Raw genomic sequence first — 27,950 nt, 5'->3', positions numbered from 1 at the left:
CAATTGCCATTCGAGAATCTCCAAATATTATTGGGATAACTCGGGGCTTAAAGTCCCATAAAATATCACTCTATGCTGATGACTTACTTTTATTTCTAATCCTCAAAAATCTATCCCTGCTGCTTTAGATTTATTAGCACAATTTAGTCTTTTTTCAGGTTATAAATTAAACCTTAGTAAGAGTGAACTTTTTCCGATTAATAAACTTCCCTTGTGTCATAACTTTCCGTTTAAATTGATTAATAATTATTTCTCATATCTTGGGATTAAAATTACTTGTAAATACAAAGATTTATTTAAGACTAATTTTTTACCCTTAATTGATCATATTACTCAACTTTCATCTAAATGGTTTCCATTATATTTAACTTTGATTGGTCGTATTAATGCAGTTAAGATGTTTATTCTGCCAAAATTTTTATATATATTTCAGGCATTACCGATTTTTGTTCCAAAATCTTTTTTTGATAAAGTTGACTCTAAAATTTCTTCATTTATTTGGCAAAATAAAAACCCAAGATTGGGTAAAATACATTTACAGAAAGCCAAGAGAGATGGAGGTCTAGCATTGCCTAACTTTAGATTCTATTATTGGGCAATTAATATTCGACATATGAAATTTTGGTTACTTGACCAAGATACACTATCCATTCCTAAATGGGTCGTATTGGAATTACAATCTGCTCAGGGCTATGCACTTGGCTCTATTTTAGGTTCCTCTCTTCCTTTTGATTTGAAACGCCTCAAACTGGTCTCTAACCCGATAGTTAAATATACCTTGTGTATTTGGTTTCAATTCAGAAAATTTTTTGATCTCAACCAATTTGGGCTAGCAATCCCTATTTTAGGTAACATATTTTTTCCTCCCTCTTTCACGGATCGTGTGTTTCAAATTTGGAAGACTAAGGGTATTTCACGGTTTTTGGATTTATTTTTAGATGGTTCCCTTATGTCTTTTGAACAATTATCTAATAAATATAATTTACCAGGAATACATTTTTTTAGATATCTCCAAGTTAGAAATTTCCTAAGTACTATACTCTCTTCCTTTCCGATGCTATATCCTACATATATTTTAGATACTATAATTAACCTTAATCCATGTCAGAAAGGTGTAACGGCTATTATTTATAATATTATTATGAAACTTAGGAAAGCTCCATTTGATAGGTTAGGTCAGATTGGGAACAAGAATTGGGTTCTATTATTTCCGTGGATGACTGGGGGCAGATTTTACAGTTAGTCAATACTTCCTCTATCTGTGCTAAACATTCCCTAATTCAATTTAAAGTTGTTCATAGAGCACATATGTCCAAAGATAAATTAGCTTGTTTCTATTCTCATATTAATCCTTTTTGTGATAGATGTCCGGGGCAGATAGCCTCTTTAACTCATATGTTTTGGTCTTGTCCTACTCTGGAAACTTTTTGGAGAGACATTTTTAATATTATCTCAAAGGTATTGAATATAGATATCTCTCCTCATCCTATTACTGCTATCTTTGGATTACCTAAAATTTCCAGTAATCTTTCCCCTTCAGCCTGTAGAATGATTGCATTTCTTACTTTAATGGCGAAAAGATGTATCTTACAACATTGGAAAGAGCCTAATGCTCCAACTACCTTTTTTTGGTTTCCCAGACGATATTATGCTTAAATTTGGAGAAAATTAGAAGTAATCTTTATGATTCCTCACTTAAATTTGAACAGATCTGGAGATCTTTTATTCAATATTTTCATTTAATATAATTTTTTTTCTCTTTTGTTCCATATTTATATTCCCTTCTTGCCTTTTTTTTAAAACTGTTTTTATTGGAGGTCGGGTTTGAGGACGTGATTTTAAGTTCTTTAACTCTACCTGTTTCCAAGTTAGCCATTGCTTTGCTTTGCTTTTAGTTTAGTTGCACGGTGGGTTTTTTTTTGGGGTCTTTTTTTGGAGTTTTTTTTTCCTTTTCTCTATTCATTTATTTTTATATATAAATTAGTATACTATTATTTTACCATATTATTTTATGTTTAAATTGCACTGTTTGTATCAATTTTTTCTTCTGTATTAATACGTCCTGTAATTTCTAACAGTGTATTAGTGCCTTTATGGTTTACTCTTTGTATACTTATTCAATAAAAAGATTTAAAAAGAAAGAAAGAAAGAATTCTGGAGTGCCCCGAGCTGTAATAGCATTGTGCTAACCGCTACAGTATCGTGTCATGGTATCATAGAGATTAACGTAATGCTGGTACAGCACCAACAACTTAGGTTTAATTCCTGCCACTGTCTTTAAGAAGTTTGTATGTTCTCTTTGACCATGTGGCTTTCCTCCTGGTGCTCCAGTTTCATCCCACAGTCCAAAGACCTACAGTTACTAGGATAAATAATCATATGGGCGTAATTGGGTGGCATGTGCTCATTAGGTTGCAAGGGCCTTTTGACATTTGTATCTCGAAATAAACATTAGAATTTTTAACAGGGTGTTTTCAATGGAAATGGCTTTCTCTTGATCTTCCTGTCATCTTTAGTCATAAGCAAGTGTCTTTTGTCTTTTTTTAAACCAGCTTCTAGGGCACAGTATTTTCACACATATGTGGAGTCAAATGTGTGTATTGTAGTTCTTGCTGATTGGATTATCTACTCTGCTGATTTAGTTAACTTTTGGTATTTCACTTTGAAATGGGTTTAGAGTGTAACAATAATAAAAAAAAATGACCAATAATTAAAATATTTGTTCTGGAAAGAATTTTAAGTTTGATATATTATTAAACTATTTAAAAAAAAGACTTCTTCTGTGTTTGCATTTCAAAGACTTTCCTTTCTTTATTCAGGTATATCAAAACTCGCAAAAAAGCACTACTCATTGAGAAAAAAAGGGCAATAACAATTGCACACCTTCCACCACCTCCAACCAACCCCTTTGCTGTAAGTATTTTTTTCAAGTATTTTTCTTAATTAACTTAAAAATACAGTCCATTGTGAAGCAAATTTATTATCTTGCTATGTGAGAAGCATGTATTCAAATACAATCCATACCAAATTAAATCTGAAGTCACAATACTATTAGTTTTTTAAATGCTAGGTCCTGACAAACTGGATAGATTTGTCAGTACATATTGTAGGAGATTGTTGTTTTAAGAAAAATGGAGATGCAAACTGTTCCACTGGAAAATTGATTTTAAAAATGCCTAGTTTCAAATTTGCTTTTCTTGTGCTGATGATTGCAGAATTATCTAACACCATTCGAAATTTTTAACTCAACCTGTGTAGTAAAATTGAAATCATTTGTATTTTATCTTTTTTAAAAATTTAGCGCTCTGCATGTAATATCAATGGTGTTTACCCACTGAAAATGTGCTGACACCTTGTTTGCTTTTTCAAAGACTGATGACTGTAACAATTTAACAGAAAAAGTAGTTAGTTCTTTAATAGGAAGCTTCTAATTGTTAAATTTTCACATGTTATATTAAATATTTAACTTTAGAAGGTCTTTTACAGATAATATTATACAAGACCTTCTAATGTCCAGGGGAACTTGTATTTTGATGGATATGACTGTTGCATGACAATAAAACACATCAGTTCTTAAATTAGTTTCGAAGAATTGTTGAAAATGGGCTTGGATAGGGAGAATAAGAGCAGATGGATAATTGCAAGCAACATGACTAAAGTTTATGATTAAGATGACATCAGTTAACACCAACATTGACTTCTTGGCCTGCTTGGGTCAATTTGAATTTATTGCCATATACACAAATACAGTGAGCTACACAATGAAAATCTTGTTTGCAACAGCATCACAGGCATGTAGATTCAGAGAATCTTGTGTCTTTTTAAAAAAAAAATTAAATAAGGTTGTCTGAAACTGTACCTGCTCGTTAACTGATTTAATAGGGACTGTCTGCAAGTGATATTATAGTCTTTAAGAGACTGGAGCAAAGACATTTGAGGTAATTTGAACAGTATGATGCATGTTTTTGTAGATATCTAATTGCAATTGTATAATTATTTTCCTGAGGCACTTTTATAATAATTTTAAATTATAGGATCTAGAAGTTCCAAAATACCCAACAGTGAAGATGTATGATATTGACAGCTTCTCTGCCACACACTATCATCTGCCTGAGCCTTATGTGAACAGGGAAATGAACTCAAAACAGGTATCTAATATGTATACAAGTGAGTGTAATTTAATAGTAATTGAGAATATAAAGCTCTGCAGTTAAATATTTGGTCCATGTTGGTGCTTATGCTTACTTGAGCGTTCACCTTTCTTTAACTAATTCATTCAGTAGAAGCCATTATTCTGATCCTTTGTTCTTACTTGTTCATTCTGTAATTGTATCTTTTTCTTTGGTAGCAAACAACACACTCAGGGTAATGAGTTTTTAACCTGAGTTCTCTATTTGACTGCTTACTAGTAATCTATTAATTCTATCAAAAATTATTGTCTTTGAGAGATTGCCCTTGGTTTAATCCAGTCTTTTCAAGACAAATGAAACGAAGCCTATCCTACATTACTTTTTGGTCTAATCTTTAAACCCTCTCTGTTACTTCTATTGCCTTTCTTACCCCAGACGATTTAACCCCCCTGCAGCACATTTCTCATTCTTATCATTGCTGTGTGCCTGTAGAACATTTTGCTTTTCCTCAATAATTTAAATGCAATTTAAATAATTGGGTTGGGTGCAGAAAATTTATCCAAATGGCCCTGTGCATTCTTGTGTTGGTGAAAGTCTTCCATAACGTGTAAAAGCTCTGCAGCCAGTATTCCCTTTTCAGCTTCTGACAAAGGGGAAAACTGGGAACTGTGCTTTGCTTTCTGTTAAAATGACTGGTGATTTTAATAGTTACAGTATTCAGAAAGATATTACAGTTGAAGAAAATATTTTTGACCCTTACACTAAAATTATCATTGAAAAATAACATGCTTTCCCCTGTGTCTCTTCATTCACATCTGGAATTTCCATTGGGATCAGTGGATCACAATCCATGCCTGATCTGGAGTAGGATCAGAGTGGTGATAGGGGGAAATTGTAATAAGGCAGGAATGTGCTTAATGGACACAATAGAAGCACTGTCTCTCATCGAGTGGGTCCTGGACTTGATCATGTGAGTCTGGTATTTCTGTTCTATTTTCCTCATCGAAGCACCAAGCTTAGACAGAAAAAAAAACGTTTAAATGTTTCCTTTTCTGTCATTTCCTTATGCTGTTGTAATCTTGTCATTGAAAATGGTGGAGGACCTAAGCAGGCCAGGCAGCGTCTATGGAGGTAAATGAATTGGGCTGAGACCCTTTATTAGGACCGGAAAGGAAGGAGGCAAAAGCCAGAATAAAAAGATGGGGGGGTGGGTGGGATAGGGAGGGAGGGAGCATAAATTGGCAGGAAATAGATGAGGGAGAAGGTAGGTAAGTGGATGAATTGGAATGATACGATGATCACTTGCCTTAATGTTTCCCTTCATTTTTGTAATTTTTATTTGTATTATTTGTTGTTTCGTTCTTCATTACTATATCTGCCATTCGCTTTTTGTTATTAATACAATACCTTTGTTTCTTTTCCTCTCTTGCCAGTTTTAAATATATGGAGCTCTGCAATGTTTGTATATCATTCATGAAGCTTTTTAAATAGCAGTGCATCTGTACTATTTTTGTTGTCTTGCCTATAATTTGTTATCTGTTTTCTATAACATAAACATCATTGGATATAACCTGCTACTCAATATCCTAACTTTTTACCTGAACATAATTTCTCAGCTGGCAATGGAAATTTACTGTGTCATATGTGTTTTATTTGACTAAAGCAATCCCTTTCAATAGGTTAGTGCTCGACTGACTGCTGAAAAGGAAGAAAAGCGTTTAGAGGAATTGAAACAGGAGGCTGAGATGGAAAGACAAGAGCAGCTTGAGAAAGCTAGATTGAGAGGCAGTCGTGCTCTCCAATTAGTTCATTTGATGCAGGTAATTAAGACAGCCCCTTAAGTGAGGGAGCAAGTTTTGAATAATGTATTATCAATAAGTTTATTTCGAAAGATGTAATCTGACAGTTAAAAGGGTTGTATGGTATTCACACTGTATTGCGAATTATAAACTAGCATCTTGTGATCGATTGGGCACAAGATCCCTGATGTTAATCTTCAGTGACACTTGTGTAACTAAGTTGTATTTTACAAACCATTAGCAATGTAGTTATTTGATATGCAACTGGAAATTTAGACTCTGGTGTATAACTCTGGGCACTCAAAGCAAATTGTGGAGCCAAATGTGAAGTTGTATCACAGTTATACTGTATATTCTACTACTGAATAAGTAATTGCTGTTCTTCATGTTCATAGACCATAAACAAGGAGTGCTAGTAAATGTAATGCATAATTTAAAATTTTTGTCCAAATTAAATTTAATTTCAGTTTGATATCCCAGTTAAAAGAGATATAGGTGGGTATTGAAAACTTGCTGTAATTTACATTAGCCTCATTACTACATTTTTTTGCATAAGTAGTTGAAAAATATTGTTGCATTTCACAAATTTGTGATATTATTGAATAGTGTGAAGTGCATCAATATGTATTCAAAAGCATTTATTCATCTATTCTTGTAGGACAAAGAGAAACTGATCAAGGAGCTGGAACAAATGCAGCTTGCAGACTTGACCCATAGAAGGCAGGCAGTGTCTCAAATGCCACAGCAGCTGTTTGAACCACCATATAGACGAGTGGAGATAAACAAGGATCGGCAGAAAGAGATGGAAATTGCATTTGAGGATATGTATGCTGATGATAAAAGTAAGTTGAAGAATATTTAAGTATGGTTAGTTTGAAAGTTATTGCTGTGAAACAATTTAAAAAAATTATTGGGAATTTAGTGGAAAGATGTGAAATAAAGTTCTGGAAATTTTTGTGTATGAGCACTTGCATTCTACTCTTACTAAGAATTTGTAGACCTTTTTAAAAACAACTAAACATGACAATTTGAAAGGTGAAAGATGCAAATTTTATCAGATTAAGACAGGTGGACAGCTGTTACATTGTAAATTCATGGAGTTGGGATGGAGTGGGGGTCTGTAGGATGGATGAAAATTGCAAGGTGGTAAAGCAAAACTTGCATAACTTGAACTCTTGATTTTCTGGGTTTGAGGAACTGATGTGCAAAATTTGATCATGCAGTACCTTAGGAAGGTTACTTGGGGTGTTATTTTGATGCATATGAACTATTAATAATAGAAATAACTGTTTTGAAAATAAAATCATTCTGTGTAGGTGTCATTGGTAATCCTTGTATATTGTATTGAATTCTGTCTAAGTGTGTAATTTATAGTGGTTTATATTAGTGTGTACAACAGGACAGTCATTATAACATAGAAACACAATTGTATCAGCATGAATTAATCAGTCTGGTGAAAGAAGCTGTCCTGGAGCCTGTTGGTCCTGGCTTTTACGCTGTAGTACTGTTTCCCGGATGGTGGCAGCTGCAACAGTTTGTGATTGAGGTGACTTGGGTTCCCAGTGATCTTCGGGCCCTTTTTACACACCTGTCTTTGTAAATGTCCTGAATAGTGGGAAGTTCACATTTACAGATGTGCTGGACTGTCTGCAGAGTCCTGTGATTGAGGAAAGTACAGTTCCCATACCAGGCAGTGATGCAGCCAGTCAGGACGCTCTCAATTGTGCCCCTTTAGAAAGTTCTTAGGATTTGGGGGCCCATATCAAACTTCAACTGTCTGAGGTGAAAGAAGTGTTGTTGTGCCATTTCACCACACAGCTGGTATGCACAGACCACGTGAGATCCTTGGTGATATTTATGCCGAAGAACTTAAAGCTGTTACCCCTCTCAACCTCAGATCCATTGATGTCAGCAGGGGTTAGTCTGTCTCTATTCCTCCTGTAGTCCACGACCAGCTCCTTAGTTTTTGCGACATTGAGGGAGAGGTTGTTTTCTTGACACCACTGTGTCAGGATGATGACTTCTCTTGAGGCTGCCTCATTATTATTTGAGATTAGGCCAATCAGTGTAGTATCATCAGCAAATTTAGTTAGCACATTCGAGCTGTGGGTGGCGACACAGTTATGGGTGTATAGAGAGTAAAGGAGGGCACTTAGGACACAGCCCTGAGGGGAACCTATGATGCCCATTGTAAATTTGCTAAGTGCTCACTAAGCTACTGCAGCAGGCAGTTAGGCCATTGGACCATCCAGTTAGGAACATTTTTCTTTAAAGAATTTGTCTGTTAGTACAGTAACATGTAGAGTGGTGTGTGAAAGAGAAGATACTTAGTTCAATTATAGAAACCAATAAATGATTCTTGCATTTCCAAGCAACTTTGAACTTCTAATTGGCTGCATAAAAAAGCCTTGATATTTCTTGCTATCTGTCCCAACCCAAGCATAAGATCTACCTATTGACTGCAAGTTCAGTGTGTGCAGGATGCTGATATTTACAGTGGCATGCAAAAGTTTGGGCAACCCGGTCAAAATTTCTGTTACTGTGAATAGCTAAGCGAGTAAAAGGTGAACTGATTTCCAGAAGGCATAAAGTTAAAGATGACACATTTTTTTTTTGTAATTTATTTTTTATTGAATTTCATCATCAAACATTTCCATAAGATGTATTTCAGATACTGTACATGTATATCATATAATCATATTTGTCACAAATCTCCACATGATATTTATACACTTATAGCAAGGAGAGGAAAGAAAGAACAATCAAAAGAAGAAAGTTATGTACAGAGTAGGGAGTGATTTTTTTTTTACAGCGTATTCATTGACTTGTGAGAATAAAATCAGTCCTATGAGGTGTTATGTAGTTAAACCATTTTTTTTCTCGTATGAATCAAATTGTTCTAACTTATGATTAACAGATGCTGTTATCTTCTCCATTTTGGAAATGTCCATTGTAATTTCCATCCATACATTTAAAGTTGGGCTCTCCTGTGATAACCGTTTCCTGGTAAGGGTCCTTTTACCAGCCACCAGCAGTACATTCATTAAATATTTATCTCTTTTCAACCATTCTTGAGGTCTTACTTTCTAAGGGTATTTCACATTTAAAGATGTCTTGTAGGGCATTCAGTATCCCGCTCCAATAGTCTTTGATAACGGGGCATTCCCAGAAAATATGATAAGGCTTTGCATTTTGATTTCCACAATTTTTCCAGCAAGCAGGGGGGTTACTATCATAATGGGACTTCTGAGAGGGTATAATAAAATAACTTATCAGGTTTTTCCACCTGAACTCCCTCCATTTCTGTGAACTGGTACACTTCCAGTGATACCTCCAAATTATTGTCCAGTCTTCCACAGATATTATTATCCCTCCTTCCTTCTCCCATTTTGTTTTAATGTATGAAGTCGATTGTGTTTGAAGATTTGACAAACCCTTATAAACGCTTGAAATTATTCTACTACAGTTGTCTGAATTGTATGCTTTTCTAAATAGCTCTATCAGACATGTACTTGCCTTGGTTACATTTTTAACCGTCCTATTAACATACTGTCGCATCTGTAAATACCAGTAAAAGCCTTGTTTTTCTAATAAGTGTTTCTCTTTGAGCATTTCAAAACAACAGTGTTCCTTTCATTATATTGCAAATAGCTGTTATTCCTTTAGCTGTCCAGTCCTTAAATCTAGCAACCCGTTTATTCAGCATAAAATCCGAGTCATATGCACACCATTTAAGAATTGCAGTGTCTCTCTCTAGTTTATATTCTTTTATAATAGTTTTCCATATTTTAAGAGTCCATTTCGCCCACGGGTTGTCAGTATTATTTATGTAACTTCGTAAGTTGTTATCAGCCAAAATTGCCTGTATGGGGATGGAAAGTATCCTCTCCTCAATGTTTTTCCATTGAACGTCATATGATGGGTTGCACCAGCATATCACGGCTCTCAACTGTGCTGCAAAATAATAATCTCTCAGAGAAGATAGGCCCCATTCCTCCCCCCCCCCTTTTCCTTGGCTAATTGCAAAGTTTTGAGATGAACCCTAGGCCTTTTACCTTGCCATATATATCTTGATAGCATCTTGTTCCAATCATTGAATTGATTTTGGTTAATCTCTATTGGTAGGGTCTGAAAGAGATATAGTAGTCTGGGCAGTATATTCATTTTAATAGATTCATTCCTTGAACTGAGACCAAGAAAAGGAATTAGGTTCCATCTTGTTATATCTTCCTTAAATTTTTTTTATATATAGGCTGATAATTGCATTCTGATAATTTTGCCAAATCTTTTGGCATAATGATGCCCAAATATTTGACGGACTCTGTTTGTCATGCCCAAGGATATCTACTTTCAATTTCTCTTGGTAGGCTATAGTTATATGAAAGTAGTTGGGTTTTATCTATGTTGATCTCGTATCCTGAGAATTGGCCGTATTGTTCAAAGGATTGCATCAATTTAGGTAAAGAGTATGTTGGTTTTCCTATATGGGTCAAAATGTCATCCGCGTAACAGGCCAGTTTATGCTCTGTCCCGTTAATAGTAATTCCCCTGATATCTTCATTTTGTCTGATGTATTGAACTAATGGTTCCAGATATAATGCGAAGGGTAGTGGTGACCATGCACACCCCTGTCTCGTGCCCCTTTCTAGGGTAAAACTATTAGATAAATATCCACTGATTTTAATCCTGGCAGTAGGATTGTTGTATAGTGCCTGCATAGTTTTAATAATTGTGTCATGTAGACCAAATCTATGTAAAACTCTGTAAAGAAAATGCCAATTAACCGAATCAAATGCGTTTTCAGCATCTACGCTTATCACTATTGCTTCAATTTCATTTTTTTTATATGATCCATAATGTGAAGTGACCTTCGTATATTGTCTTGTGTTTGGCATTGTTGTATAAAACCTGTCTGATCATTATGTATCAGTGTGGGTAGAAACTCTTCTAATCATTTGGCCATGGTGGAGGTAAATAATCTATAGTCTACATTAAGAACGGATATTGGTCTAAATGATCCACATTCCATTTTATCCTTGCCTTCTTTCGGTATAGCTGAGATCATCGCCTCCTTCCAGCTGGGTGGCATTTGCGCCTTTCTTAGGGTCCAGTTCAGTGTGGGGAGTGAAATGGGAATTAACTCACTTCTGAATTCTTTATAGCTGTATATCTATCTGATCCTGGTGACTTGCTTAATTTAAGCCTACCAGTTGCAATTTTTAGTTCAGCTTCAATTATGTCAGCAGTCATCGTTCTATTTTGTTTTTTTGCTTAAAAGTGGGTAACTCTAAAGGATTCAGGAATGTGTCAATTTGCTTCCCCCTGGAACTTTGGAATATAGAGTTTTGTAAAACATTTCAAAAGCTTCTTGAATTTCATTTGGCTTATTTTTCTTATCACTTTTGTTCTTGGATCCCTTATTCTATGAAGTGTATTTTCTGCTATCTTTTTTTCAGTTTCCATGCCAGTATTTTCATAGATTTAGATCCACTTTCATAGTGTCTCTGTTTCAGAAACATAAATTTTTTTCTAATTTCTTGTGTAGCCAAACTATTAATTTCATTCCTAATTTTTAAATTTCCTCCAGTGTATCCTGTGCCAAATTGAATTTGTGTTTTTTTTTCTAGTTGCTTCAGCTTATTTTGTAATTCCTCTAATGTTTTATTCGTTTTTTTTTCCTTATATGAAGATATCACTATAATTTTCCCTCTTAAGACAGCCTTCAGAGTATCCCATAGACTGGGAGGTGAAACCTCTCCATTATCATAGAATTCTAAGTAAAGACCAATTTCTTTTTTAATTTGTTCCTTAAAATAGGGATCATTGAGTAGACTTGAATTGAGTTTCCAAATAGTATTCTTCGGTTGTAGGTCAAAAGCAACAGATAAATATATAGGTGCATGGTCACTTACGTCTATTGTCCCAATTTTACAGGTGATTATTTTGTCCCTATCTTTTCCAAATGTTATGAAATAGTCTATTCTTGTATATGCGGAATGGCGTGCCGAATAATGAGTGTAATCCCTTCTGTCGGGGAAAAGGTCCCTCCATATATCAATTAGACCAATATCCTCAAAAAAAGTGTTAACTTTCTTATGTAAGGACTTTGTTTCATAAGTTTTTCTATTGGAAAAGTCTGATTGTAATTGTAAATTTAGGTCTCCCCCGCATATCAAGAGACCTTCTGTTTCTGTTACCATAATATTAGTAATTTTCTGGAAGAAACTAATATCACTTCCTGGGGGTGCATATATATTCAATAAAGTAACTGGATTTCCATCTATAGTCCCCCTTACCAGAATATATCTGCCCTCCTTATCTCCCATTTCGAATACTTTTTCAAAGTTTAGCTTGCTTGAGATGAGAATCGCAACTCCTCTCCTATGTTCTGATTTATATGAGGAGAAAAACAAATTAGTGAAGCCCATTCTCTTTAATTTTCCATGCTCATTATCACTTAAATGAGTTTCCTGTAAATATACTACATGGGCTTGTTCTTTTTTCATTTTGGATAGATTTTTACTGTGCTTGACTGGATTCAACAGCCCATTGACATTAAAAGAAATTAATTGTCCTTAGCCATGTATATTTATCTGTTAGTATATCATTGAAATTTGCAGAATATAACTTAAACTTAAACTATCTACTCCCTGAACAAATAAGAGCCAAGAAACACAAATAATTTAAAAAAAGGTAACGAAGGTGTGATTCCAAGGCTGGGGTCTCTAGATGACCCTGGGTTGGGCTAGAAGAAATGTCTAGCCGTGGGGGATACCTGTGAGTTGAGGGCCCCCGTTGCAGTACCTATAAAAGTAAGTTTTTAAAAAAAACTATGTCCATTACACAGAAATGATTTCCCTGTGTATTCCTCCCATGTATATATTCTCATTTAGGTGGGGGGAAAAGGAATGAATAAATGAATTTTAAAAAAATTGAGTAATATAAAATCCACATTATAATACGTATTTCTTGAGATTGGTATATCACCGTCTATTTTGGCTTCCGTTTAGTTTATCAGCACTTTTAAAGTTAGCCAAACCTTTATTTATTTAGGTCTTTCATAGTCTTGTGTACCTCAGCAGTATTTGACTTCAATTGCCTCTGTTCCAAAGATCTAGTTTATCTGAATCTTTTTTTCACAGCAACATCCTCATAACTCACCTCCGTACTCCCTTAAGTACAATTACATCTTTGTTATAATGTGGTGATCAGAATGGTATGCAATACTCCTGTGGTCTGGCTGGTATTGTATGCAATTCTAGCATTACTTCCCTGTTCTTGTATTCTGTATGTCAGCAGATAAAGAAAAGCATACACACAGTTTATTAACCAGTTTATTGTCCTATCTTGCCACCTTTAAGTATGTGTGGATAATGACTGCAGGGACCTTCTACATGTACAGGTTTCCCCCGCCATCCGAAGGTAGAGCGTTCCTATGTAAGCTGGAATGTTGTAAAGCGCAGAAGCAATTACCATTTATTTATATGGGGAAAATTTGGGAGCGTTCGCAGACCCAAAAAATAACCTACCAAATCATGCCAAATAATATATAAAACCTAAAATAACAGTAACATATAGTAAAAGCAGGAATGATATGATAAATACACAGCCTATATAAAGTAGAAATACTTTTCTACAATCATTACCGCACTGTCCACTGTAGCGAAAATCTCACGCAGAAAAAAGTGCTCTCGGCAGAAACACTCTCTCCAGTAATCTTCATGCTATGAAGCTGCCAAAACATACCAAATAACGCGTAAAAATACACAGCCCAGATCAGAGGCCACAATTGCTACTGGGGTGGTGGGATACTGAGGTGTCATCTCATCGTCGTATGTTTCCATCAAGGCAGGCAGGTCATCTTCTATATCTACCTGCCTCAATGTTGAAGGTCGAGGTTCGTTGTCTGCTGTGGCTGATGTGGAAGGCTTGAAAAACAACAGTATGCTTGACTGCTTAGCCTCACGCATTTTTCTATCATACAGTTCTTTGTAAGCTCTCAAACCATCCTGCAAATATGCCCTAAACTTACGTACCCTTTCAAAATTAAAGTCGTACTTTTCTGCAATCATGGCAGCGAAAATCTCATGCAGTTGCTTCACGTTCAGTTCCTGGATGACTTCACTTTTAGTCCGTTCGCTACTGCATTTGGTTTCGATTGTTAGCCTTTCCTCTTCCAATTGCATCAGCTCTTCATCTATCAGTTCTTGGACATCGGATACCAAACCTCTTCAACATCATCTTCATCAACTTCCACAAGCCAAACTCACTTTGTCCTTACTTCGTTCACCGTGATCAAAATGCTTAATTATGTTTAGTTTTACGCTAAGTGTAACACCCTTACGAGCTTTTTTAGGCTTTTCTGATACCTTGGAACTCATCTTGTAAACAGATGCTCAAAATAAATCGACATAAAGCACAGATGCCCACAGGCACGTATTTAAGCAATGCCGGCTAGAATGCAGTTCCGGGGGAGGAGCTTGGCTGCTTGGGGCATGCACTGCCTTTTTCGTAACAGTGAAAACACCTTCTGTTAGCGAAAACAGGTAACTAATGTAGGTCTTTCGTAACAGCAAGGTGTTTTAAAGCAAACGTTCGAAAAGCGGGGGACACCAGCATTGATGTTGAGGACTGTGTACAGAGGGGAAAAAAAAAACAATTAACCTGGTATAGGACTACACTTGTATGTTTTTCATTTACAGTGTTTTGAAGAAGGTTTTTTATAATTAATAATTTGAGTTAGTGCAGTCTTGAAATTGCTGCATAGATTCAGTGTAATGGAATTTCCTGATCTAATTTCTTTCATCAGCAAGGCACATCCGACATCTTTTGAATAAACATTTGCTCTGCTTGGTCTCGTCAGTTTTGTTTATTACTATAATGAAGAATTTTGAGATCTTTTGCTCCATTTACGATGCTATATAAATAATTCAGAATACAAAGCCTTATAATTTTGGTACTGCCCTTGTTTTTGTATAACTTTGTGCCTTGTATGATGTGCAACTTTTGTTTGTTTCATAATTTTAGAAATAATGGACTTGTTTATAAGCCATAAAATCATTTTCTAAATCTTTCCTTTCAATATACTTTGTTGTTGAAAACCATTTCAGATATTTTGGCTGTATAGGTCTTTTAGTTTATTCACTTCAGTGCTCTAAATAGTTTGTGCTTTTTATCTCGTGCAAGGGTTGTCATGAATGATACTTTCTGTCTGTATGCAGATTCCAGGTCAAATGTTAAGTAATTTGTGACAGATTATTGTGATGTTTAGTAATTTTTCCTTTATTTTACTCAGAAATCAAAGGTGATGTGTTATTACGTCTTGAGCCTGAACCATTACCAGCCCCATCTGTTGAAACGCAGGATGAAGATTTAGATCTCTCTGTGGAACTGGAAGGATTTCAAGAGGAGCAATGTGCAAAAGGAGATCAAGAAGAATCTGAGATTAAACACTTTAGAAAAACAGAAGGTAATAAATCAAAGTTCAAAGTAAATTTGTTATCAGAGAACATGTATGTCACTATATACAACCCTGAGATTCATTTTCTTGCGGGCATACTCAGTAAATCCAAAAATTGGTGAAAAGTAAAAGAAAATCTGCAGATGCTGGAAATCCAAGCAACACAACACAAAATGCTGGAGGAGCTATCTATGGAAAAGAGTACAGTTGACATTAGGGTCTCGGCTTGAAACGTTATCTGTACTCTTTTCCATAGATGATGCCTGGTCTGCTGAGTTCCTGCAGCATTTTGTGTTGTTGCTTAGAATCAATGAAAGACTGTACTGCACCAGATCCTATTAATATGAATATTATCTCTAAAATACTTGAGTGAAATAATTTATAGTGTTCTGGCAGGGATTTTTGCCTGTGCCAAACACATTGTGACTTGCTGTATTAGATTTCTTCATACATATTTAGATGTTATTAAAAAATGGGTGCATTCAAAGGTGCTGGGAACGTTAGCTATAAAGAGTATAGCTTGGGCTGCATGGGACAGTGGTGAACAATAGGGCAAACATGATATATCCTAAACCAAAGTGAAACAACTTTGAGAATTAAAGGAAATTAATTCGTCTTAAATTAATGTCTCATCAATTAGAGGAATAGAAATCGTGAAAAGGAAAGTATAGGTTGAGTAGAAGTCAAAGGAATTAAAAAAAAATCTTGCATCACCTTGGAACTTGAAACAGATTCTATTCTGTCAATTAACTGCTCAGCAATTATTATCACGTAATTGAAATGTTTCTTATACTGCTAATTATTATTATTGGCATTCTGTGGAAAGGGTAATCAGCAGTTAATATGGAAGTACAGTAACTTAATGAAGATGTTGAGGGGATCATCCTGTTTTCACAAAGCTAATGCTGAAACAACACAAACTGATCAGCTTGTGTTGAAAAGCAAAAAAAAAAAAGGCTTTGGAAGTAGGAATTAAAAATTGGGATCTAGAGCAGCATCTGGATGACCTTTGGTGTTGGGGATCTGGAGCAGCAACTGGATGATCTTCGACTTATACGGGAGAGTGAGGATATAATTGGTCAAAGTTACAGGAAAGTAGTCACCCCAAAGCTGCAGGAGGCGAGTAGCTGGGTAACTGTCAGGAGAAATGGAAATACGGTTAGAGCAGCGCAAGCCTGTGGCCATTCCCCTCAAAAACAAGTATACTGCTTCAGATACTTTTGTGGGGGATGACTTCCCGAGAGAATGCCATGGCGACTGGGTTACAGGCACCAAGCATGGGTCCATGGTGCAGAAGGGAAAGAGGGAGACGAAAGGAACAGTAGTGAAAGGGGACTCTATAGTGAGGGGAATAGACAGGAGATTCTGTGGACATGAACGAGATACCCAGATGGTATGTTACCTCCCAAGTGCCAGGGTCAGGGATGTCTCAGATCATGTTCACAACATTTTGGAGAAGTGGGGGGAACAACCAGATGTCTTGGTACATATTGGTACCAATGACATAGGAAGGAAAAGAGAATTTAGAGAACAAGGGAGAAAGCTGAGGAGCAGGACCTCCTGGGTAGTAATTTCTGGATTGCTGCCTGTGCCATGCACCAGTGAGGGTAGAAACAGGATGATTTGGCAGGTAAATGCGTGGCTGAGAAGCTGGTGCAGGGGGTAGAGCTTCAGTTTCTTGGATAATTGGGATCTCTTCTGGGGAGGTATGACCTGCTCAAAAGTGACGGGTTGTACTGAACCCGACGGGGACTGTTTCTGGGAAAAATGAGGAAGGTGCAGGACATGCGTATTCCAAAAATGAAGTATTCAAATGGTAAAATAGTACAACTGTAGCTGACAAGGGAAGTCAAAGCTATTGTAAAAGCGAAAGAAAGGGCATGTAACAAAGTTAAAATTAGTGGAAAGATTGAGGATTGGGAAGAAGGGAAAAAATGAAATATGAAAGCAAGCTGGCAAATAATATCAAAGTGGATAGTAAAAGTTTTTTCAAGTATGTTAAAAATAAACAGAAATGAGAGTGCATATAGGACTGTTAGGAAATGAGGCCAGAGAAATAATAACGGGGGACAAGGAGATGGCCGATGAACTAAATGAGTATTTTGCCCCAGTCTTCACTGTGGAAGACAATAGCGATATGCCTGATGTTGTATGTGAAGGAAGAGAAGTGGGTGCAGTTACTGTTACAAGAGAGAAGGTGTTCAAAAAGCTAAAAGGCCGAAAGGCACATGCCACCTGGACCAGAAGAACTGCACCCTAGGGTTCTGAAAGAGGTAGTGTTAGAGATTGTGGTGGCATTAGAAATGATCTTTCAAAAATCATTGGACTCTGGCATGGTGCTAGAGGACTGGAAAATTTCAAATGTCACTCCACTCTTTAAGAAATGAGGAAGGCAGCAGAAAGGAAATTGTAGACCAGTTAGCTTGACCTCAGTGGTAGGGAAGATGTTGGAGTCAATTGATAAGGATGAGGTGGTGGAGTACTTGGTGACACACGACAAGATGGTACAAAGTCAGTGTGGTTTCCTTCAGGGAAAATCCTGCCTGACAAACATGATGGAATTCTTTGAGGAGATTACAAGTAGGATAGATAAAGGGGATGTAGTGGATGTTATATATTTGGACTTTAAGAAGGCCTTTGACAAGGTGCCACACATGAGGCTGCTTACCAAGTTAAGAGCCCATGGTAATACAAAAAAGTTACTAACATGGTTAGAGCATTGGCTGATTGGTAGGAGGCAGTGAGTGGGAATAAAAGGATCCTTTTCTGGTTGGCTGCCAGTGACTAGTGGTGCTCCGCAGGGCTTGGTGTTGGGACCACTTCTTTTTATGCTGTTATGTGAATGATTTAGGTGATGAAATAGATGGCTTTGTTGCCAAGATTGCAGATGATTGGGGGAGGGGCAGGTAGTGTTGAGGAAACAGGTAAGACGCAGAAGGACTTGGACAGATTAGGAGAATGGGTAAGAAAGTGGCAAATGAAATACAGTGTTGGAAAATGCATGGTTATGCACTTTGGTAGTAGAAATAAATGTGTGGACTATTTTCTAAACGGGGAGAAAATCCAGGAATCTGAGATGCAGAGGGACTTGGGAGTCCTTGTGCAGAGCACCCTGAAGGTTAATTGGCAGGTTGAGTAGGTGGTGAGGAAGGCAAATGCCATGTTAGCATTCATTTCAAGAGGTCTAGAATATAAGAGCAAAGATGTATTGCTGAGGCTTTATAAAGGCACTGGTGAGGCCTCACCTTGAGTATTGTGAACAGTTTTGGGCCCCTCATCTTAAAAGAAAAAAAAAGTTGTGCTGACGTTGGAGAGGTTCCAGAAGAGGTTCACAAGGATGATTCCATGAATGAAAGGGTTATCAAATGAGGAATGTTTGATGGCTCTGGGTCTGTACTGTCTGGAATTCAGAAGGATTGGGGGGGATCTCATTGAACCCTTTTGAATGTTGAAAGATACTGGACAGTGTAGATGTGGAAAGAATGTTTCCCATGATGCGTGAGTCTAGGACAAGAGGGCACAGTCTTGGGTAGAGGAGTGCCCTTTCAAACAGATGTGGAGAAATTTCTTCAGCCAAAGAGTGGTGAATTTGTTGTCACATGCAGCTGGTCGTTGAGTGTATTTAAGGCAGAGATTGATAAGTTCTTGATTGGACATGGCATTAAAAATTATGGGGAGAAGGCCATAAACTGGGCTTGAGGAAGAGGAGTAGAATAAAAAGGATTAGCCATGATTGAATGGTGGAGCAGACTCGATGGGCCAGATGGCCTGATTCTGCTCCGATGTCTTGTGGTCTATGAACAAAATTGCTGTGAAAACTCAGCAGGTCAGCTTTGTTAGAACTGAAGTAGAGCAAGTGAGTATCAAGTTGTAGGGTCTATGGGATAGGCATGAATAGGACAAAGGGGATATCTCTGATATGATGAGGCTAAGATTGCCCAAGGGTAAGCAGTAAACAGATCTGGTCAGTAAGTTATTGGGGGTACTTAGGGAGAGAAAATGTATTCCTTTGTTCAGAAAGCTGTGAAGTGATGCCATCTAGAGAGTTGGAACACAGAAATAAATGGAGAAGTTGTGAAATGCAAAGCTTTGGGACATCCAATCAGATGTGTTTGTGAGGGGGGAATAAAAGCTGAGCTGATACAACAAATGCATGACCTAACCTGTTCTGATATGGCCAGAAAATGTGAGTTACTGAAAGTTGTGGAATTTGATATAGAGCCTGATAGGCGCAACAGGTCCAGACAGAAAATGGGTACAGTTCTTATTTGGCTTTATCTGTATTGGAGGCAAGCAAGCATTTCCTGTATCTGCTGATCAGCCTTGCATAAGGGCAAGGGGGAATTTTATACCATTCCTATATACAAAACTGTTTCAGTTCATTAATATTTCTGAGATACCTTGCATGAACAACCCTCTTCAGTTCATGCTACAGCATCTCAATTGGATTAAGGTCTGTACTCTGACATTGCCATTCCAAAACACGAAGATTCTTCTTTTTAAACCACTGTTGTCAATTTACTTTTGTGTTTCGGATCATTATCTTGTTGCATCATTCAACTTTTATTATGATTCAGGTGATTGGACCATACCCTGACATTCTCCTGTAAAATGTCTTGATACAATTTTAAATTCATTGTTCCCTCAATGATTGCAAGCTGTCCAGACTCTGAGAGCAAAGCATCCTCAAATCATGATGCTCCTTGCAGCATATTTCACAGTTGGAATAAGGTTTTGGTGTTGGTGAGCGATGGCCTTTTTCCTCCAAACGTAGCGGTGTGCATTTCTGCCAAAAAGTTCAATTTTTGTCTCATCTGTCCACAGAACATTGTCCCAGAAACATTGTAGAACATCCAGGTGGTCTTTTGCAAACTTGAGAAGTGCAGCAATGTTTTTGTTCTTGGAGAGCAGTGGTTTTCCATTCTTGTTCAGTGCTTTTCTTGTAGTGGACATATGAACGGAGATTTTAGGAAGTTCTAGAGTCTTCTGCTGGTCTTTTGCTGTTGCTGTTGGGTTCTTTTTCACCTCTTTCACTATTCATTGATTGGAACACCTGACTCCAAATGGCTTTTGTAGCAGTTATTACCCCAGAAGTTCACATCCTTTTTGGAAAAAATAGTGATTGTTTAAATGATGTACTCAGTATTGATGAGAAGTAGTACAATTATTTGTGTGTTATTAGCTTAGGCAGATTGTGTTTGTCTATTATTGTGATAGATGAAGATCAGACCACATTTTATGAGTAACTAATGCAGAAAACCAGATGTTTGCAATGGGTTTGCAAACTTTTTCTTGCAACTTAATGTAGTAAAGAACAATGAACAGTACTAGTGTTATGATCATTTATTTCTTCCATGTGTGCGCATTCTTGTTTTGTACTCCAGTTATTATTTTTGGAACAATTTTTGCTTAATTTTCAGTACAGTAAGTGAATGGAATAGAAATTGGGATTTGTTTACACACTGTAACCAATTTTACACTTTTTTTTCCTCTCAAGTTTCACCATTAATTGTAACTGGTCAGCCCTCTGCAAGCCCTTCTAAAACTGCCTTGATGAAACTCCTTTCTAAGATAAGGAAGCAAAAAGACCATTGTATGACAAGATCTGAATCTAATAGTGTAAACGAAGAAGTGACCATTAACTCTGGTTCCATAACTGTTGAAGAATCCAAACAAACAACTTTGGCTGAATCTACGAGCAATGCAAATTTAAGTGAAGAATGGCCAGAAGTACGTTCAGTGCTCCCTGATAGTAATTGTAAGTCTTTTTTCAAAATCTCTTTTGAGATTTCATCTTCATCAAAACTTCCTTCTAATATGGCCTTCCAGAAGTTTTTGTATTTTGACATTGAATAGATTTGAATTGATGTAGATCCAAATCTAGGTTTGTTAGAATATAAATACCTTGAACAATAAAATGTTGATATTTTGTATGATTTAAGTTTTATATTCATTGAAGTGATGTGGGCATGAGAGGCTGAATAAATATTTAACTCCCCATTCCTAGTTGTCCTCGAAGGTGATGGTGAGTTGCCTTCTTAAACTGCTATGGTCCTTGGAACACTACAGCACTGAAGCAGGCCGAAGGACCTATGTAGTTTGTGCCAAACTATTAATCTGCTTAATCCCATTGATCTGCACCCAAACCATAGCCCAACATGTCCCTTTCATCCATGTACCTCTCCAAATTTCTCTTAATTATTGAAATCGACCGCTTGCACTGGCAGCTCATTCCACACTCTCAACACCCTCTCAGTGAAGAAGTTCCCCCTCATGTTCTCCTTAAACTTTTCACCTTTCACCCTTAACCCATGACTTCTAGTTGTAGTCTCACCCAACCTCAATGGAAAAAGCCTGCTTGCATTTATTCTACCTATACCCTCATAATTTTGTATACCTCTCTCAAATCTGTCAATCTTCTGCGTTCTGGGGAATAAAATCCTAAACTATTCACCCTTTCCCTGTAACTCAGATCCTCGAGCCATAGCAGCATCTTTGTAAAATTTCTTTGCAGTCTTTCAATCTTACTTGCATCTTTCTTGTAGGTAGGTGGCCAAAAGTGGACACTATGCCCCAAATTAGACCTCACTAATGTCTTATGCAATTTCAATATAACATCCAACTCCTTTACTCAACACATGAAGGCCAATGTGCCATAAGCTTTCTTTATGACCCTATTTATCTGTCACACTATTTTTAAGTAGTTATGGATCTATATTCCCACATTCCTCTGTTCTATCGCACTCTTCGCTGTCCTACCTCTTAGCGTGCAAGACCTAGCTTGGTTGGTCCTCCCAAAGTGCAACACTTCACACTATCTGCATAAAATTCCATCTGCCATTTTTCCACTTGGTCCATATCTCTCTGCAAGCTTTGATAGTCTTCCTGACTATCTACTACACCCCCAATCTTAGTGTCATCTCCAAACTTGCTGATCCAGTTTACAACATTATCATTCAGGTTGTTGATTTAGATGACAAACAACAATGGGCCCAGCACTGATCCTTGCGGCACACTACTAGTCACAGGCAACCATCTACTTTCACACTCTGGCTTCTTCCGTAAAGCCACTGTATAATCCAATTTACTACCTCGTCTTGAATGCCAAGTGAGTAAACCTTCCTGACCAACCTCCCATGTGGGACCTTGTCAAATGTCATGTTGAAGTCCATGTAGACAACATCCACTGCCTTCATCAACTTTCCTCTTAACTTGCTCGAAAAACTCTACAAGACTGGTTACCCACAACCTACCCGGCACAAAGCCATGCTGACTATCCCTTTCATGTCAAAATGAAAACAGATCTCTACAAAGTGATATAAATTAATTACAAATATGAAGCACAAAATAATTGATTGCATAAGTGTTCACCCGCCCCCATCCTTAATATGACACACCAAATCGTCACGACTGCAGCTAATTGTTTTTAGAAGTCACATAATTCATTAAATTGAGATCTGTTTTTGGAGACTGTGCAGTCAGTGTTTCAGTTGACTGTAGTAAAAATACAACTGTATCTGGAAGGTCCAACTGCTGGTGAGTCAGGATCCTGGCAAAAATGACACCATGAAGACAAAAGAACACTCCAAGCAACTCAGCAAAAAGGATATTGAAAAGCACAAGTCAGGAGATGGATAAAAGAAAATTTCCAAGTCACTGAATATCCCTCGGAGTACAATGAAGTCAGTCATTAAGAAATGGAAAAAATATGGCACAGCTGTAAATCTGCCTGGAGCAGGCTGTCCCAAAAGCTTCGTGACCATGCAAGAAGGTGACTAGTGAGGGAGGCCACCAACAGACCTATGACAACTCTGGAGGAGTTACAAGCTTCAGTGGCTGAGAAGGGAGAGACTGCACATACAACTGTTGCCCAGGTGCTTCACCAGTCACAGCTTTATGGGGAAAGTGACAAAGAGAAAGCCACTGTTGGGAGGGTTTAAAAAAAAACTCACGTGAATTCTTGGCTAGAGTTTGCCAGAAGGTATATGGGAGACTGAAGTCAGCTGGCAGAAGGTTTAATGGTCTGATGAAACCAAAATTGAGCTTTTTGGACTAAATTGAGCCATCGGACTAAATGCTGCGTTTGGTATAAGCCAAGCACCACACATCATCAAAAACACACCATCTCTACTGTGAAGCATGGTGGTGGTGGTATCATGCTGTGGAGATGCTTCACTGCTGCAGTCCCTGGATGCCTTGTGAAGGTAGGGGGCAAAATGAATGCAGCACAATACAGGGAAATCCTGGAGGAAAACTTGATGCAGTCTGTAAGAGAGCTGCGACTTGGGAGAAGATTTATTTTCCAACAAGACAATGACTCCAAGCATAAAGCCAAAGTTACACAGGAATGGTTTAAAAACAACAATGTTAATATCCTGGAATGGCCAAGTCAGAGTCTAGACCTCAATCCAATTGATAATTTGCTGCTGGACTTGAAAAGGGCTATTCATTCACAATCCTCATTCATTCTGTCAGCTTGAGCAGTTTTGTAATGAAGAATGGGGAAAAATTCCAGTGTGCAGATGTGCAAAGCTGCTAGTCCTATCCACACAGACTCAAGGCTGTAATTGCTGCCAAAAGTGCATCTTCTAAATTCTGTCTTGAAGGGGGTGAATACTTGTGCAATCATTTATTTTGCGTTTTATATTTGTAATTTTTTTTCCGTTGATCAGTGTCAAAAAAAAGCCAAATTAAATCCACTGTGATTCAATGTTGTAAAACAATAAAACATGAAAACTTGCAAAGGGGTTGAATACTTTTTATTGGCACTGTACTTGCTATGTACCTCCTTTTTCTTAACCAGGGCCTCAATTTCTTGACAACAAATGTTCCCTAAACCTGTTAACCTTGCCTTTTATTCTGACAGGAACATTTAGACTGTACAGTCTTGTTAGCTGTTCACTTTTGTTAGCCTGACACTTAACAGGTACAGCTTTGCCAGAAAACAACCTATCTCAATCCACACTTGCCAGGTCCTATCTGATGCCATAAAAGTTTGTTTTCTCCAATTTAGAATCTCCACCCAAGAATCAGACTTGTCCTTTTCCATAATTACCTTGAAACTAATGGCATTATGATCACTTGATATAAAATGTTCCCCTACACAAATTTCTGTCATCTGTCCTGTCTCATCTCCTAATAGGAGATATAGTATCACATTCTGTCGAGCTGGGACTTTTATGTACTGATCGAGGAATGTTTCCTGAGCACATTTGACAACCTTTTCCATCCAGCCCCTTACAGTATGGGAGTCCCAGTCAATATGCAGAAAGTTAAAATCACCTATCACAACCTTGTTTCTTGCAACAGTCTGCAATCTCTCTAGAAATTTGGTCCTCAAAATCCCATAGACTGTTAGGTGGTCTATAATAACGCATAACCTTTCATATTCCTGACATCTACCCATAAGCCTCACTAGATGAGCTCTGTAGTCTGTCCTGATTCAGCACTGCTGTGATATTTTCCCTAATTAGTAATGCCACCTCTCCCTCTTTCATCTCTTCCACTGTACCACGTCTAAAACAACAGAACCCTGGAATACTGAGCTGCTCCTGCCCCTTCTGCAACCAAGTCTCACTAGTCTGCTTCTCTTATGAAACTCCTTGCATTGAAATATACGCAGCTCAGAACATGCTCAACTTTTTGATTCCTGACATTGTATTGTATGTAGGCTTAACAATATCTTTTTCTGCAACCACTCCACAATCTGTTCTGGCGCTCTGGTTCCCCCTCCCCCACCGCAACTCAAGTTTAAATCCCCCCCACCCCCTGTGAAACGCCAACAAACCTTCCTGCTAGGAACCCCCTCCATTTCAGCTGCAAGCTTTCCCTTCTGTACAGGTCCCACCTTCCCTGGAAGAGAGCCCAATGATCTAAAAATCTGAAGCCCTCCTTCCTGCACCAATTCCTTAGCCATATTATCAAACTGTATGGTCTTCCTATTTCTGGCCTCATTAGTACATGGCACAGGTAGCAATCCAGAGGTTACATCCCTGGAGATCCTGTCCTTTAACTTGGCACCTAACTCTCTGAACTCACTTTGCAAGACCTTGTTACCCATCCTATATATGTTATTGGTATCAACATGGGCCGTCATCTCTGGCTGCTCATCCTCACAGTTAAGAATGCTGTGGACTTGATCTGAGATGTCCCTGACCCTGCCACCTGGGAAGCAGCAAACCATCTGGGAATCCCATTCTTCTTCTAAAAATCTTCTTTCTGTTCCCCTAACCAATGAATCCCGTATCACTACAGCTTGTCTCCTCTGCCCTCTTCCTTTCTGAGCTACAGAGCCAGACTCGCTGCCAGAGATCTGCTGACTGCAGTTTCTCCCTGGAAGGTCTTCCACCCAACAATATACAAAGTGGAAATAACAGGAATTCTGCAGATGCTGGAAATTCAAGCAACACACATCAAAGTTGCTGGTGAACGCAGAGGCCGAGCAGCATCTGTAGGAAGAGGTGCAGTCGACGTTTCAGGCCGAGACCCTTCGTCAGGACATACGAATATACAAAATATACAAAGTGGTATACTTATTATTGAGGGGAACGACCACAAGGGTATTCTGCACTGGCTACCTATTCCTTTTCCCTCTCTTGACTGTCACCCAGGCACCTGCCTCTTGTAATTTATGGGTGACTACCTTTCTGTTACTCCCATCTTTTGCCTCTTCATTCTCTCATATGAACCAGGTGTGGGATATGATTGAAACATAATTTAAGTTCTTATGCACTCTTAGATCAAAGAGAAACTTCTGAAGAAACCATAGTAGCTGGAAATACTACTTTGTTCCATCCAAAGGAGCAAGCAAATAGAATTCGATCTGATGTTGACCGAGTAAAGCAGGTATGTTTGTGCAAACACAATATGAGCATTTGCTAAGTTCAAGGATTATATTTCTGTGCATTTTCTTTGTTCTATATCTCTTATCCTCAGAAAAGTAAAACTTATCTAGCTTCCTACAAAATAGCATTTAATACTGATGCATGCTGTACTATTTTGTGAGTGGATTTTTAATCTATCCAGTGTCCATTTTTTTTATAATAGTGCAGTGAATCATTTCATTAAATTTTAAGAATATAGGTTTATTCCTGAGTTCACTGTGTAGACTTGATTTTGTTGCTTATGAATATTAGCATGTCATTTCCAATTAATAAAACAAGAAACGTAAGAGTTAGGTGCAGGAGTAAGCCATCAAAGTCATGGCTGATCATGTACGTGAATGCCATTTTCTTGCACAATTGCCATATTTCTAGATGCACGTAATCAGAAATCAGTTGCGATCCGTTTAGGAATAAATTCAATGATTTTGTGAATTGTTCACCTGGGCAAGTCTCTAATATTCAAATACACTTGTAATGTAGCTGAGAAATTAGAGGAGGAAAGAAAAGCTGAAAGAAACCTTTGAGATCAATATTACATTGGGCAGTACTGCTGTTGGTAGTGTGTCTAAGCAGACATTTAACTACTATCCTGATATGCTATTGGTGAATCACATGGCTGTTGGGTCTTTTTAGTTTTGTAGGTTTTGTCTTTCCGAAGCCTTTGCAAAAGGGAACAGATTTCCCTTTCAGTAAATTACATCTGTTAATTCTTTCTGATTCATGAAGTAGTCTGTCTAATCTTATTTTTGGATTATTTTACTTCAGGGACGTTGAAATGAGATTAGAATTACTGTTTCTGGTGGAACATGAGACTAGAATTTATGCATGTTAGTGTGAACAGTGCATTGATAGCATCAGGTCTCGTATTGTTGGTGAAGATGTAATAAATAGACAGAATTAGACATACTTTATTGATCCCGAGGGAAATTGGGTTTTGTTACAGCTGCACCAACCAAGAATAGAACATAAATATAGCAATACAAAACCACAAACAATCAAACAACAATATGCAAACTATGCCAGATGGAAGTAAGTCCAGGACCAGCCCATTGGTTCAGTGTGTCTGACCCTTCACGGGAGGAGCTGCTTGTAGCAGCTCCTCCCGTGGAGAAGAAAACTCTTCTTGTAGGCACAAAGCTCCTAAATTACAGATTTGTGAAGGGCTTCTGCATTCTTTTTCTATCTTGCTGCATCATCCAATAAGGTTTTCTTGAAATTGATATAGGATAAAAGATTGGAAATTAAATTGTTTAAAATTTGGATACTTTTTTTTTGTTCATCAGTTGCATGACTTGGAGCAGCAGAAGCAAGAACAGTTGGCTTTGCTGTGGCAGTCTGAACATCAAAAGCATGACCTTGAAGCTAATTTGCGAATATCTCAGTTACAACAGCTGCAAGAAGCAACACAACTACAAGAAAGACTGATCAGTGATTCTGAAAAGCAAACCTGGCAGGAGAATGAACAGGTAGAACATTTTTTTTTGAGATATCAGGAGAAAAAAGGATTGAGAGTATTCTGCTATTCTCATTGAGATATTTAGAGCACCCATGCGTATGAATGCTGTAGCAAGTAAAGCATTTAACCTGAAACCTTATCTTGTCATTAAATAAACATTTTCATTATAGAACGTGAGAGGTAAACTTATCATCTGGCATGCATTTAGTATGGCATTTTATT

The 27,950-nt window shown here is 37.5% G+C and overlaps 1 protein-coding gene across 18 annotated transcripts in view; it reads left to right on the top strand.

The window, feature by feature from the left end:
* The window catches only part of cep295 (centrosomal protein 295), a 103,972-nt gene that overhangs the window by 17,156 nt on the left and 58,866 nt on the right, over positions 1-27,950 (top strand). For 17 of the 18 annotated variants that reach the window (XR_010018691.1, XR_010018688.1, XR_010018689.1 and 14 more), the window contains exons 5-12: positions 2,820-2,913; positions 4,035-4,148; positions 5,810-5,950; positions 6,588-6,771; positions 15,225-15,398; positions 20,887-21,147; positions 26,128-26,234; positions 27,556-27,738. Coding sequence is in view for 11 of the 18 variants with exons in the window: in XM_063053865.1 (XP_062909935.1) it covers positions 2,820-2,913; positions 4,035-4,148; positions 5,810-5,950; positions 6,588-6,771; positions 15,225-15,398; positions 20,887-21,147; positions 26,128-26,234; positions 27,556-27,738 (1,258 nt within the window). In the remaining 7 variants the exon portion in view is untranslated. The remainder of the gene's footprint in view (positions 1-2,819; positions 2,914-4,034; positions 4,149-5,809; positions 5,951-6,587; positions 6,772-15,224; positions 15,399-20,886; positions 21,148-26,127; positions 26,235-27,555; positions 27,739-27,950) is intronic. The other variant, XM_063053863.1, reaches the window with a different exon arrangement.

The sequence above is a fragment of the Mobula hypostoma genome, chromosome 7 (assembly GCF_963921235.1).
Source record: "Mobula hypostoma chromosome 7, sMobHyp1.1, whole genome shotgun sequence".
Lineage (NCBI taxonomy): Eukaryota > Metazoa > Chordata > Chondrichthyes > Myliobatiformes > Myliobatidae > Mobula > Mobula hypostoma.
Note: the sequence above shows the minus strand (reverse complement) of the source record. Positions and strands in the feature narration are given on the sequence as shown.